Source organism: Scyliorhinus canicula, chromosome 7 (assembly GCF_902713615.1).
Source record: "Scyliorhinus canicula chromosome 7, sScyCan1.1, whole genome shotgun sequence".
Classification (NCBI taxonomy): domain Eukaryota; kingdom Metazoa; phylum Chordata; class Chondrichthyes; order Carcharhiniformes; family Scyliorhinidae; genus Scyliorhinus; species Scyliorhinus canicula.
In genome coordinates this window covers 211434847-211448030 of record NC_052152.1, presented here as the reverse complement: position 1 = coordinate 211448030, position 13184 = coordinate 211434847, and the positions used below count along the sequence as shown (strand labels likewise).

Genomic DNA, 13184 nt, shown 5'->3' with positions numbered 1-13184 from the left:
CAGACAGGCAGCAGTGGGGCTCTGTCCCTGCGGGGGGGGGGGGGGGGACAGACAGGCAGCAGAATGGCTCTGTCCTGGGGGGTTTGGTGGGACAGACAGGCAGCAGAATGGCTCTGTCCTGGGGGGTTTGGTGGGACAGACAGGCTGCAGAATGGCTCTGTCCTGGGGGGGTTGGTGGGACAGACAGGCAGCAGTGGGGCTCTGTCCTGGGGGGGGGGGGGGGGTTGGTGGGACAGACAGGCTGCAGAATGGCTCTGTCCTGGGGGAGTTTGGTGGGACAGGCAGCAGAATGGCTCTGTCCTGGGGGGTGGGGGGACAGGCAGGCTGCAGCGGGGCTCTGTCCTGGGGGGGTTTGGTGGGACAGACAGGCTGCAGAATGGCTCTGTCCTGGGGGAGTTTGGTGGGACAGGCAGCAGAATGGCTCTGTCCTGGGGGAGTTTGGTGGGACAGGCAGCAGAATGGCTCTGTCCTGGGGGGGTGGGGGGACAGACAGGCAGCAGAATGGCTCCGTCCTGGGGGGGTTTCGTGGGACAGACAGGCAGCAGAATGGCTCCGTCCTGGGGGGGGGGTTTGGTGGGACAGACAGGCTGCAGCGGGGCTCTGTCCCTGCGAGGGGGGGGGACAGACAGGCTGCAGCGGGGCTCTGTCCCTGCGGAGGGGGGGGGACAGACAGGCTGCAGAATGGCTCTGTCCCTGCGGAGGGGGGGGGACAGACAGGCTGCAGCGGGGCTCTGTCCCTGTGGGGGGGGGGGGGGACAGACAGGCTGCAGCGGGGCTCTGTCCCTGTGGGGGGGGGGGGACAGACAGGCTGCAGCGGGGCTCTGTCCCTGCGGGGGGGGGGGGGGACAGACAGGCTGCAGAATGGCTCTGTCCCTGCGGGGGGGGGGGGGGACAGACAGGCTGCAGCGGGGCTCTGTCCCTGCGGGGGGGGGGGGGGGGGGGACAGACAGGCTGCAGTGGGGTTCTGTCCCTGCGAGGGGGGGGGACAGACAGGCTGCAGCGGGGCTCTGTCCCTGTGGGGGGTGGGGGGACAGACAGGCTGCAGCGGGGCTCTGTCCCTGCGGGGGGGGGGGGGGACAGACAGGCTGCAGCGGGGCTCTGTCCCTGCGAGGGGGGGGGACAGACAGGCTGCAGCGGGGCTCTGTCCCTGTGGGGGGTGGGGGGACAGACAGGCTGCAGCGGGGCTCTGTCCCTGCGGGGGGGGGGGGGACAGACAGGCTGCAGCGGGGCTCTGTCCCTGCGGGGGGGGGGGGGGACAGACAGGCTGCAGCGGGGCTCTGTCCCTGCGGGGGGGGGGGGGGACAGACAGGCTGCAGTGGGGTTCTGTCCCTGCGGGGGGGGGGGGGGGACAGACAGGCAGCAGTGGGGTTCTGTCCCTGCGGGGGTGGGGGGACAGACAGGCTGCAGCGGGGCTCTGTCCCTGCGGGGGGGGGGGGGACAGACAGGCTGCAGTGGGGTTCTGTCCCTGCGGGGGGGGGGGGGGGGGGGGGACAGACAGGCTGCAGTGGGGTTCTGTCCCTGCGGGGGGTGGGGGGACAGACAGGCTGCAGCGGGGCTCTGTCCCTGCGGGGGGGGGGGGGGGGACAGACAGGCTGCAGAATGGCTCTGTCCTGGGGGGGGTTTGGTGGGACAGACAGGCTGCAGAATGGCTCTGTCCTGGGGGGTTTGGTGGGACAGACAGGCAGCAGTGGGGCTCTGTCCTGGGGGGGGGGGGTTGGTGGGACAGACAGGCTGCAGTGGGGCTCTGTCCTGGGGGGGGGGGGGTTGGTGGGACAGACAGGCTGCAGAATGGCTCTGTCCTGGGGGGGTTTGGTGGGACAGACAGGCAGCAGAATGGCTCTGTCCTGGGGGGTTTGGTGGGACAGACAGGCAGCAGTGGGGCTCTGTCCTGGGGGGTTTGGTGGGACAGACAGGCAGCAGTGGGGCTCTGTCCCTGCGGAGGGGGGGGGGGGGGGGGGGGGGACAGACAGGCTGCAGCTGTGGTTGCCGCTGTTATGGGCCTCCACAATATTTAAAGATGGCTTGATGGCACCAGATGCAAAGTGTGGTGAATCACAATAGCGTAATTCACACTGTTATTACATATGATGTACTATGTCTATGTAAGCTCAGCACGTGAGCAGTTGCGCGGCTCTGCCCCTAGGGGGAGATGTACTGGGAGTATGTGGGAGTTTGTACTGGGCTCCACCCTTGGCTCCGCCCATAGCTCCTCCCACCAACTGGTTGTATAAAGCTTGGCAGTCTGAGCCTGCCTGCCAGTTCATCTCGCCGCAGGCAGGCTCCGTTGTGAGATTATTAAAACCACTGTTCACTTCCAACCATGCGTCTTGTGAATTGATGGTCACATCAAGGAAACAAGAAGAAATCAATAAGAAGAAATCGAAGAAACAACTCAAAGAAACAACTATGGAATCAGCCCTCAAACCTGACCGACTAGAACTCGACCCGCAGGCTGCAGAGGCAAGAGAAATCTTTCTACACTGGCTCAGATGTTTCAAGGCCTACCTGGCTGAATCAAGTACTGCTGAAACTACCGAGGAGCAGAAACTCAACCTACTGTACGCAGGGGTGAGCCACCATATATCTTCTTAACTAAATGGTACCAACTCGTATACGGGGGCCCTAGCCATGCTAGATCGAATGTACGTGAGGCCCATCAACGAGGTCTACGCGCGCCATATTTTTACGATCCACCGCCAGCGCTCCGCGGAGTCGTTAGAAGAATTCCTGCGGGAGTTAAAGATTTTAGCTCGGGACTGTAATTACCAGGCTGTATCAGCCGAACAGCACATGGAACTTGCCGTTAGAGACGTGTACGTGGCAGGCCTCAGATCGAACTATGTGCGCCAGCGGTTGTTAGAAAAAGGGGCCCAGAACTTAGAGGACACGGTAGAACTAGCTACCACTATGGAGGTCTCATTCCGCAGCCTCACCTCGTTCCCCGCGGACCAAGCGACCCCATCCTGGGCCCCCGACCAGCGACTGCCCCAGGCCTGCGCCACGTGGCCACCCAGCCATCACGCAGCCCCAGCACCCACGGCAGTACTGCCCGGCCCATAACGCGACCTGCAGCAGCTGCGGTCGCAAGGGACACTATGCCCGAGTCTGCCTGGCAAAGCAGGCCTCCTCTACTAACTGCCCCGCAGCCCAGAGCATTCGTTTCCAGAATCCACAGGTCCGCAGGCCCCGAAATGCTGCAGCCTGTATGCCGACTCCGCCCCCGCCCGACATGTACGACTCATGGGGGCGGCCATCTTGGCAATCCTCCTCCATGCGGCCGGCCATGTGCGACCCATGGGGGCGGCCATCTTGGCAATCCTCCTCCATGCGGCCGGCCATGTGTGACCCCTGGGGGCCGCCATCTTGGCAATCCTCCTCCATGCGGCCGGCCATGTGCGACTCATGGGAGCGGCCATCTTGGGCTCCATCCTCTTCCAACTCAGAAATTCGACTAGAAGATTCCGAACTCAGAGGGCAGTCATCACGGGGCCACTCCAGCACAGCTGATCGAGCCGCCGACTACCTGCAACTAAGCGCAGTGACACTGGACCAGTCGCGTCCAAAGCACCTCCGAAATTCTATGATGACCGTTCAGATCAACGGCTACAGTACACCGTGCCTCTTCGACTCCGGAGAGCTTCGTACACCCAGAACTGGTAAGACGCTGTTCGCTCCCTATTTTCCCTGCATGGCAAACTATCTCCCTCGCTTCGGGCTCCCACTCTGTTCACCTCCAAGGGCGCACCGTCGCGACCCTAACGATCCAGGGCACCAGCTACTCAAACTTCCAGCTGTACGTGCTCCCTGAACTCTGTGCCCCAATCCTACTGGGACTCGATTTCCAATGCAACCTGAAAAGCCTCACACTCAGCTTCGGCGGGCCCTTGCCCCCACTCACTATTTGCAGCCTCGCCACTCTAAACATCAACCCCCCTCCTCTCTTTGCCAATCTCACGCCGGACTGCAAACCCGTAGCCACTCGCAGCAGGCGATACAGCCTGCAGGACAGGGTATTTATCAGAACTGAGGTCCATAGGCTCCTACGTGAGGGAATCATAGAGGCCAGTAACAGTCCCTGGAGAGCTCAGGTGGTGGTCGTCAAGACCGGGGTAAAATTCCGAATGGTAGTGGACTATAGCCAGACCATTAATCGGTTCACGCTCCTCGATGCGTATCCCCTCCCCAGAATTGCAGACATGGTGAATCAGATCGGCCATTATAAAGTCTTTTCCACGGTGGATCTGAAGTCTGCATACCATCAGCTCCCAATCCGCCCGGAGGACCGCCACTACACGGCGTTTGAGGGCGACGGCCGCCTCTTCCATTTCCTCTGGGTCCCTTTCGGCGTCACTAACGGGGTTTCGGTGTTCCAGCGAGCAATGGACCGAATGGTGGGCCAGTACGGGCTGCGGGCCACGTTTCCGTACCTGCATAACGTCACCATCTGCGGCCATGACCAGCAGGACCACGACGCTAACCTCGATCGATTTCTCCGGATTGCCCAGAAACTCAACCTTATCTATAACACGGAGAAATGCGTTTTCCGCACGACCAGGCTAGCCACCCTCGGCTATGTCGTGGAGAACGGAGTCCTGGGCCCCGACCTGGACCGTATGCGTCCCCTCTTAGAACTCCCTCTCCCTCATTGCCCCAGGGCCCTCAAAAGGTGCCTGGGATTCTTCTCGTATTACGCCCAGTGGGTCCCTCAATATGCGGACAAAGCCCGCCCACTATTTAAGGCCACACTCTTCCCCCTATCGGATGAGGCTCGCCAGGCCTTCACTCGGATCAAGGAGGACATCGCCAAAGCGGCCATGCGGGCGGTGGATGAATCCGTCCCCTTTCAGGTGGAGAGCGATGCCTCAGAGCCACACTAAATCAGGCAGGGAGACCAGTCGCCTTTTTCTCCCGAACCCTCTCCGCTTTGAAACTTCGACACTCCTCGGTCGAGAAGGAAGCACAAGCCATCATGGAAGCGATACGTCACTGGAGGCACTACCTCACAGGTAGGAGGTTCACCCTCATCACCGACCAAAGATCGGTAGCCTTTATGTTCGACAACTCCCAAAGGGGCAAAATCAAAAATGATAAGATCCTACGGTGGAGGATCGAACTCTCCACCTACAATTACGATATTATGTACCGACCGGGGAAGTTCAACGAGCCCCCAGATGCCCTGACCCACGGCACGTGCGCCAGCGCGCAAGACGACTGCCTGAAAGCTATCCACGATGACCTCTGCCACCCGGGGGTCACCCGGCTCGCCCACTACATCAAAGCCCGAAATCTGCCTTTCTCCACCGAGGAGGTAAAGGCCATCACCAGGGACTGCCCGATCTGCGCGGAGTGCAAACCGCACTTCTATAGACCAGACAGGGCCCACCTGGTCAAGGCCTCCCGGCCCTTTGAACGCCTCGCTATCGATTTCAAAGGGCCACTCCCCTCGACCAATAGGAATGTGTACTTCCTGAATGTCATCGACGAGTTTTCGCGCTTCCCCTTTGCTATCCCGTGCCCCGACATGACCTCCCACACAGTCATTAGGGCCCTGCATAGCATCTTCACTCTGTTCGGGTTCCCCAGCTACGTGCACAGTGACAGGGGTTCGTCCTTTATGAGCGACGAGCTGCATCAGTACCTGCTCGACAAGGGCATCGCTTCGAGCAGGACTACCAACTACAACCCCAGGGGGAACGGGCAGATGGAGAGGGAGAACGCGACAGTCAGGAAGACCGTCCTACTGACCCTCCGGTCCAGGAAGCTCCCGACCTCCCATTGGCAGGAAGTCCTCCCTGACGCGCTCCATGCTATTAGGTCCCTCCTATGTACGGCCACCAACCAGACCCCTCACGAGCGGCTATTCATTTTCTCCAGGGGCACTACCACGGAGATTTTGCTCCCAGCATGGTTAAAGACACCGGGCCCGGTTCTCCTCCGGAAGCATGTCCGGACTCACAAGACTGATCCACTCGTAGAGAGAGTGCTCCTGCTCCATTCAAACCCACACTACGCATTTATAGAGTACCCTGACGGCCGTCAGGACACTGTTTCCCTCCGGGACCTGGCACCTGCAGGATCCTACTCCGACACTACCTCCACTGAGATACCCCACACACTATACCCCTCCCAACCCCCCGCGCCCGGCACCCCCACGCCTGCAGTTCCGCTGCCCGTGCTCCGTGCCCCCGCGCCCTTGGGTTTCTGGCGCTCCCCGTCACCAGCCAAACCAGTCGGATACGAAGCTCTGGACGAATCACCCCCGGAGTCCGCCATGGTTCCCTCACCGATCACCACCGCCCAGCCACCAGAAGAGGCTGCAACCCCGGTGCTTCGTCGATCCCAGAGGACAACTCGGCCTCCGGATCGACTTAACCTGTAAATTGTAACTTGTAACTGTAACCCGCAATCGGGAAAATTGTAGACACATCACCCCCGCTGGACTCAATTTTTTACAGGGGGTGAATGTGGTGAATCACAGTAGCGTAATTCACACTGTTATTACATATGATGTACTATGTCTATGTAAGCTCGGCACACGAGCAGTTGCACGGCTCTGCCCCTAGGGGGAGATGTACTGGGAGTGTACGGGAGTTTGTACTGGGCTCCACTCTTGGCTCCGCCCATGGCTCTCCCACCAACTGGTTGTATAAAGCTTGGCAGTCTGAGCCTGCCTGCCAGTTCATCTCGTCGCAGGCAGGCTCTGTTGTGAGATTATTAAAACCACTGTTCACTTCCAACCATGTGTCTTGTGAATTGATGGTCACATCACAAAGGTCCCTCCAGGCCCCCCAAACAACCCTAACCCCCCGAAGGGCCCCCACACCTCCTGAGCACTGGAGCAGAAGCACCACATTGAAAGAAGAAGCGTGACAGACATAAAGATTAAACATGTGGTGGGAAACCTGCAGTTTGAGGGTCACATGCAGCCTATCTGGGTTCTGAGTGAGATCTGTGGGATATTTTGCTGCCCAATGGCCAGTTGTAGGGTTAGAACATTCCACTGATTCCATCTGTGCAGCTTTTTCCCTATCAGTATAACTGAAGCGATTCGCACACATTCATGACAGACACATGAATGGGCAGGGAGCAGAAGGATACAGATCCTTAGAAAATAGGTGACAGTTTTAGATAGAGGATCTGGATTGGCATAGTCTTGGAGGGCCAAAGGGCCTGTTCCTATGCTGTAATTTTTCTTTGTTCTTTCTTTGTTCAAAGCGAGGGGAGTGAAGTGAGGTGTGTGCTGATTACTCACAACACTGACTGAGAGAGCTGTGCGCTCCCCGTGTCTAATCAAAAGTAAATATTTATTTTGGTTTCACTTAAAGTTGATATTTCTATTAATATATAAATGATTAAGCATTTTCTATTACTTGTTATGAAATATTCAATGTATCTTAAATATATTCAATCTTATTCATGCATCATAGTTGGTGAACAAGCCTGATGAAGATGAGCCATTCAAGCTACCAATTCACTGACCGAGGTCTCCCATCAGTCTGCCCAGGCCAGGGACCCAGGCCAGAGCCCAGGCAAGGGGCCAAGGCCAGAAGCCAGGCCAGAGCCCAGGCAAGGGGCCCAGGCCAGAGGCCCAGGCTAGGGGCCCAGGCCAGGGGCCCAGGTCAGGTGCCCAGGCCAGAGCCCAGGTCAGGGGCCCAGGCCAGAGCCCAGGTCAGAGGTCAGGGCCCAGGCCAGAGCCCAGGCCAAGGGCTCAGGCCAAAGCCCAGGCCAGAGCCCAGGCCAGGGGCCCAGGCAAGGGGCCCAGGCCAGAGGCCCAGGTCAGAGGCCCAGGCCAGAGGCCCAGGCAAGGGGCCAAGGCCAGAAGCCAGGCCAGAGCCCAGGCAAGGGGCACAGGCCAGAGGCCCAGGCTAGGGGCCCAGGCCAGAGCCCAGGTCAGGGGCCCAGGCCAGAGCCCAGGCCAAAGCCGAGGCCAGGGGCCCAGGCCAAAGCCCAGGCCAGGGGCCCAGGCCAGGGACCCAGGTCAGGTGCCCAGGCCAGAGCCCAGGTCAGGGGCCCAGGCCAGAGCCCAGGTCAGGGGCCCGGGCCAGAGCCCAGGTCAGGGGCCCAGGCCAGAGCCCAGATCAGAGGTCAGGGCCCAGGCCAGAGCCCAGGCCAAGGGCTCAGGCCAAAGCCCAGGCCAGAGCCCAGGCCAGGGGCCCAGGCAAGGGGCCCAGGCCAGAGCCCAGGCCAGGGCCCCAGGCCAGAGGCCCAGGCCAGAGGCCCAGGCAAGGGGCCCAGGCCAGAGGCCCAGGCCAGAGGCCCAGGCAAGGGGCCCAGGCCAGAGGCGCAGGCAAGGGCCCAGGCAAGGGGCCCAGGTCAGAGGCCAGGCAAGGGGCCCAGGTCAGGGGCCCAGGCCAGAGCCCAGGTCAAACATCAGGGGCCCAGGCCAGAGCCCAGGCCAGGGCCCAAGGCCAGAGCCCAGGCAAGGGGCCCAGGCCAGAGGCCCAGGCAATGGGCCCAGGCCAGAGCCCAGGCCAAGGTGAATGGAAAACTGTGGCCTCTGAATGAAAGATTGTGCAATATTATCAGGGGCTCGCTTAAATGAAATGTTAAAATTTAATGAAACATTTTTTTTCTGAGCCTAATCTTCCCACGTCAGACATCGATACAGCGCTCTGATTTATCTAACTGGTTTATCTGATTATCTAACTGGTTTATCGGATTTATCTAACTGGTTTATGTTGGAAGGTTGGTGTGTTAGTTCTATAAACATACTTACGCGTCATATTGTGTTGGAAGTCCACACTGAGCTCGGTGTTTACTATAGTATCGATTCTCCAGGTCAAGTTTGGTTTCTCCAATCAGATCATCCTTTCCAACCATATCATGATCAAATATTGAAACAGTGAGCTCCGTCTCCGTTGGAAACGCAACAGTCATTTCAAACACTCTGAGAATATTTAAGAGAAATATATTTATGAATTAAAGATTTCATACACATTGTAATTCAGGAATTCCAGGTTACATAATTTGGAATTACTTGGATCAAATTGACTGTGTACGTTCGAGTGGAAATAATGAGCCCTTTAAAGATTTTAAAATATGATCTGTTTTATTTTCAATCAGTAATTTACTTTCTGGCAGGTTTACAGTTTGAGCTTCATGAAATTGATCTCAAATTTGTCAGGTGGCGTTTTCTTGAACAATTTCATCTTTTGGTTAATCCTCAGATAAACAACCCACTTTACCACAATCAGACGTGTGTTTATCTGTGGAACTGCTTCTGAGACTTCAAAACTCAAACATTAAACTCATAACAAATCTTTGAAATATATTTCTTTCTTTAAGAATCCAAAGCACACAACATATTGCAGACTTGGTGATATTTTAATGGCTGACTGTGTACGGTAAGAATTATTCTGAAGAGATTTATGATGCCAGTCAATAACCATATTCATTATTCCACTGAACTGATTCTTTCCCCCAGATGAATGTTTCAATAGTTTTGTTTTATACCCTGTGTGTATTTTACCATTTCCATGTGGTCAGTGCCCAAAGCCAATCTGAGGCCCTTTCCTTAGCTGAACTATTATTAAAGATAACACTGAAAACTCAAAATTATGAACAAAAATATTTCATTTGATTCAGCCTTTTACTGAATCAGATTACAAACCAGTATTAAATACTCACTCTCCAAAGACAGGATTCAGTTGTTTGGGGATATAACGATCCTTACTGTCCTGGACTTGTTCACCTATTTTAACCACAATGTAGGGGTCGGACTTTCCATTGGGGTCACTGGGAGCAAGGTTAGCTGCCTTGGAGGAAAAGAGTATTTAGTTTGGAAATTCATAGAAAATTGACAAAAATACTGAGTGGTCAATTTGTGCCCAAGAACGAAGCCTTTCTAGGCTTGGGTGCTCAGTGAGCACTGTGTTCGAGGAAGGCAGCTGAGAGGGATTCTACCTGTCTTTGTCATTTCATCTTCAGACTCTGCCCCATAGAAAGTTCCAGATACCCTGACCTCAGGCTCCTGTTAAACCACCTCCACCTCAGTCAGGGGAATGGGTTGGTTAAATGGGGAAGCCCAAGTTGAGTGCGGTGATGGCATTATGCGGGTTTGGGGGGGGTGGGGGGGGGGGCAACAGCAGAAAAGGCAGCTCTCAGCATTACCCCCCCCCCCCCCCCCCCCCCCCCCCCCCCGACCATGAGTGTGTTTGGATAAGGGACCCCTCCCCCCATGGTGATGTCAATCAACCCTGACAAGGTTTACTTATTGTGCAAGAGCCCCCCCCCCCCCCCCTCCCCCCCGTCGCTAGGTTAATACTAGCAATGGTGGGACAAGACTTTTTTTATAGATTAAGATTTTTATTGAGATTAAATCAATATTTAGATTAAATCGATGCAGAAATAGATGAAAAAGGCCTCATTCCACTCCAGCCCAACATTGTGGGAGGGAATATTTGTATACTTTTGAGAAGTCTACTCACTGTCACCACATAAACTCTGACAAGAACTTTGATTGGTCTGTTGTTTGGGATTCCCTGTAAGATCTTAAAATCAGCCTCTGCTTCATCATTCGGGTAGATTCGGAAAGAACCCTGTCGGAAGAATAGAAGCAATAATGTTCAAGGCAGAATGGGAGCAGTCTGATTATTACACAGTATCACTTCACACAGCACAAAGTTCAAATTTGGACAATTATTTACCTTCTCTCCTGGTATCCAAAATAAAGCAGTCTTTAACCATGCTTCTTTCAGTAACCTCAGAACGATTGATTATTAGAAACAGAACTTCTTTTAACAAGTTACAAGTATTGATTAACGCACATTGCTATGGTCTTCGCTCCGCAACACCAGAAATGTGAATGGCGATTGGACAGAGAATTGTGGGTAGTTTGTGCCTGACACCGATTCAAACGCCATGCTGGTCCCGCGTTGGTATCCTCCACCAGTCGAACCATGCAAAACTGTCATTTGCATTGATTTCAATATCATTAGCGGCTTGGACACTTCATGCTCCGCCCTCCACGACGATGCTCCGCCCCTCTCAGGTGGGACTCGGGCACAAATTAGTGCATATACTGATGAGTGGGGCCTGGGAGCCACGGTTGGGCGGGGGGGGGGGGGGGGGGGGGGGGGGGGGGGGAGAGGGAGGCTAAAAGCTCAGAAAAACCCTCTATAATTGTTGGGTTTTCTGGGGGGTGACTGCCCAGGCAGTAATGGGGAATGACTTGGGGTCACGTCCGTGGACTTGGGGTCAGGTCCGTGGATTTGGGGTCAGGTCGGTGGATTTGGGGTCAGATCCGTGGATTTGGGGTCAGGTCGGTGGATTTGGGGTCAGATCCGTGGATTTGGGATGTCCCCCTCAGGATCGGGGAGCCCTGGCCATTGCTGCAGTCTGTGTTTTAAATGCACCCCCTTTGGTGCTGCTTATAGGCTCCTGGCTGCTCACACTGCTGAGTCCTGCCTGTGTCCTTCAAATGCTCAGAGAGACTCTGGTCATCTAGGTGCCCACTCAGACCCCTCTGGACACCATCATACCCCAGCTGTATCATTAAAGGGATGGGCGTGGCCAAGCTCAGTCAGGGGCCCACGAGGTGTTGGCACTCCTCAGGGAATTAGCAAAGTTCACCCAAACCAAAGGGCATTTACAATGTGACCTTTGAAGCCCTCCCTGGTTCTCTGCCCCTCTCAGGGCAGAGGCCTCAGTAGTGACCTCCACCCTCCGGATCACAAGCTGACAAGCTGTCGCCTCCTAGTGAAGCTGCAGTGCTGACTGCCTCCGGCACCTCTTCCCAGGCAGTGTTCAGGAGGCCGGTTTGCCACCCACCCTGGGAAAGAGGGTGTCCCTCCTCTCCTCACTGACATGGGCAGTGGATGCACCTCGGACACCTCGGGGAGGGGGGGGGGGGGGGGGGGCAGGCCTTCTCTGAGCCATCTTCAATTGTGGTAAGTGGGGCGATTAAAAGCATGTCCAGCTGTCAGGTTCTTCAGCGCTAACTCCAGCCCCAGCCGTTAGAATGTCCGCTGGCTAGGAATCGCCCTCAATCCGCGTCAGCAGAATGTTGGCCCATTTACAAGTTGTTACTTGCTGACCGAATAACGTCTCCCTCGTATCAAAGATCTATACGCCACCCTGGCAGGTAATAATAATCTAATAATCTTTATTGTCACAAGTAGGCCTACATTAACACTGCAATGAAGTTACTGTGAAAATCCCCTAGTCGCCACACTCCGGCACCTGTTCGGGTACACGGAGGGAGAATTCAGAATGTCCAATTCACCTAACAGCACGTCTTTCGGGACTGTGGGAGGAAACCGGAGCACCCGGAGGAAACCCACGCAAACATGGGGAGAACGTGCAGACTCCGCACAGACAGTGACCCAAGCCAGGAATCGAACCCAAGTCCCGGGTGCTGTAAAGCAACGGTGCTAACCACTGTGCTACCTTGCCGCCCACAGGTGGCTCCACATTCACAAAATTGGATATGAGCAATGCTTATTTGCAGCTCAAACTGCATGAGGCCTCGAGGCCTCTTTCTGGAATTGTGGGAGGAAACCGGAGCACCCGGAGGAAAGCCACGCAGACACGCTAACTTGCTGTAGGACTCCGCACTGATAGTGACCCAAGCTGGGAATCGATCCCGGGTTCCTGGTGCAAACTCTACGTGGATAAGATTACAAACCCTCCACGGGTAGGAGTACAACATTGTGTGATTTACTGTTGATCAGAAACTGAACTGGACTAGTCATATTAATACTGTGGCTACCAGAGCAGGCCAAAGGCTAGGAATCCTGCAGCAAGTTACTCACCTCCAGGCCCCCAAAGCCTGTCCACCATCTACAAGACACAAGTCAGGAGTGTAATGGAATACTCTCCACTTGCCTGGATGAGTACAGCTCCAACAACACTCAAGAAGCTCGACATCATCCAGGACAAAGCAGTCCCGCATAATTGACTCCTCATTCACCACCCTCACCATCCACTTCCTCCACCACCGACGCACTATAGCAGCCATGTGTACCATCTACATAATTCAGTGCAACAACTCACCAAGACCCATCATTAGCACTTTGCAAACCCGTGATCCCTACCACCAGAGGTGAGGTGGTGGTATTGTCATTCATTGATCTAGCAATCTAGTGACCCAGGGTGATGCACTGGGGTCCTAGGTTCAAATCCCATCACAGCTGATGGTGGAATTCAAACTCAATAAAACATCTGGCATTAAAAGTCTAATGATG

General features: G+C 55.7%; 1 protein-coding gene across 1 annotated transcript in view; it reads right to left on the bottom strand.

Moving 5' to 3' along the window:
• Positions 1-13184, bottom strand: part of LOC119969776 (fer-1-like protein 4) — a 427310-nt gene that overhangs the window by 63755 nt on the left and 350371 nt on the right. The window contains 3 exon segments of the mRNA XM_038803853.1: positions 8717-8887; positions 9628-9755; positions 10428-10538. Of these exon segments, the coding sequence (XP_038659781.1) occupies positions 8717-8887; positions 9628-9755; positions 10428-10538 (410 nt within the window).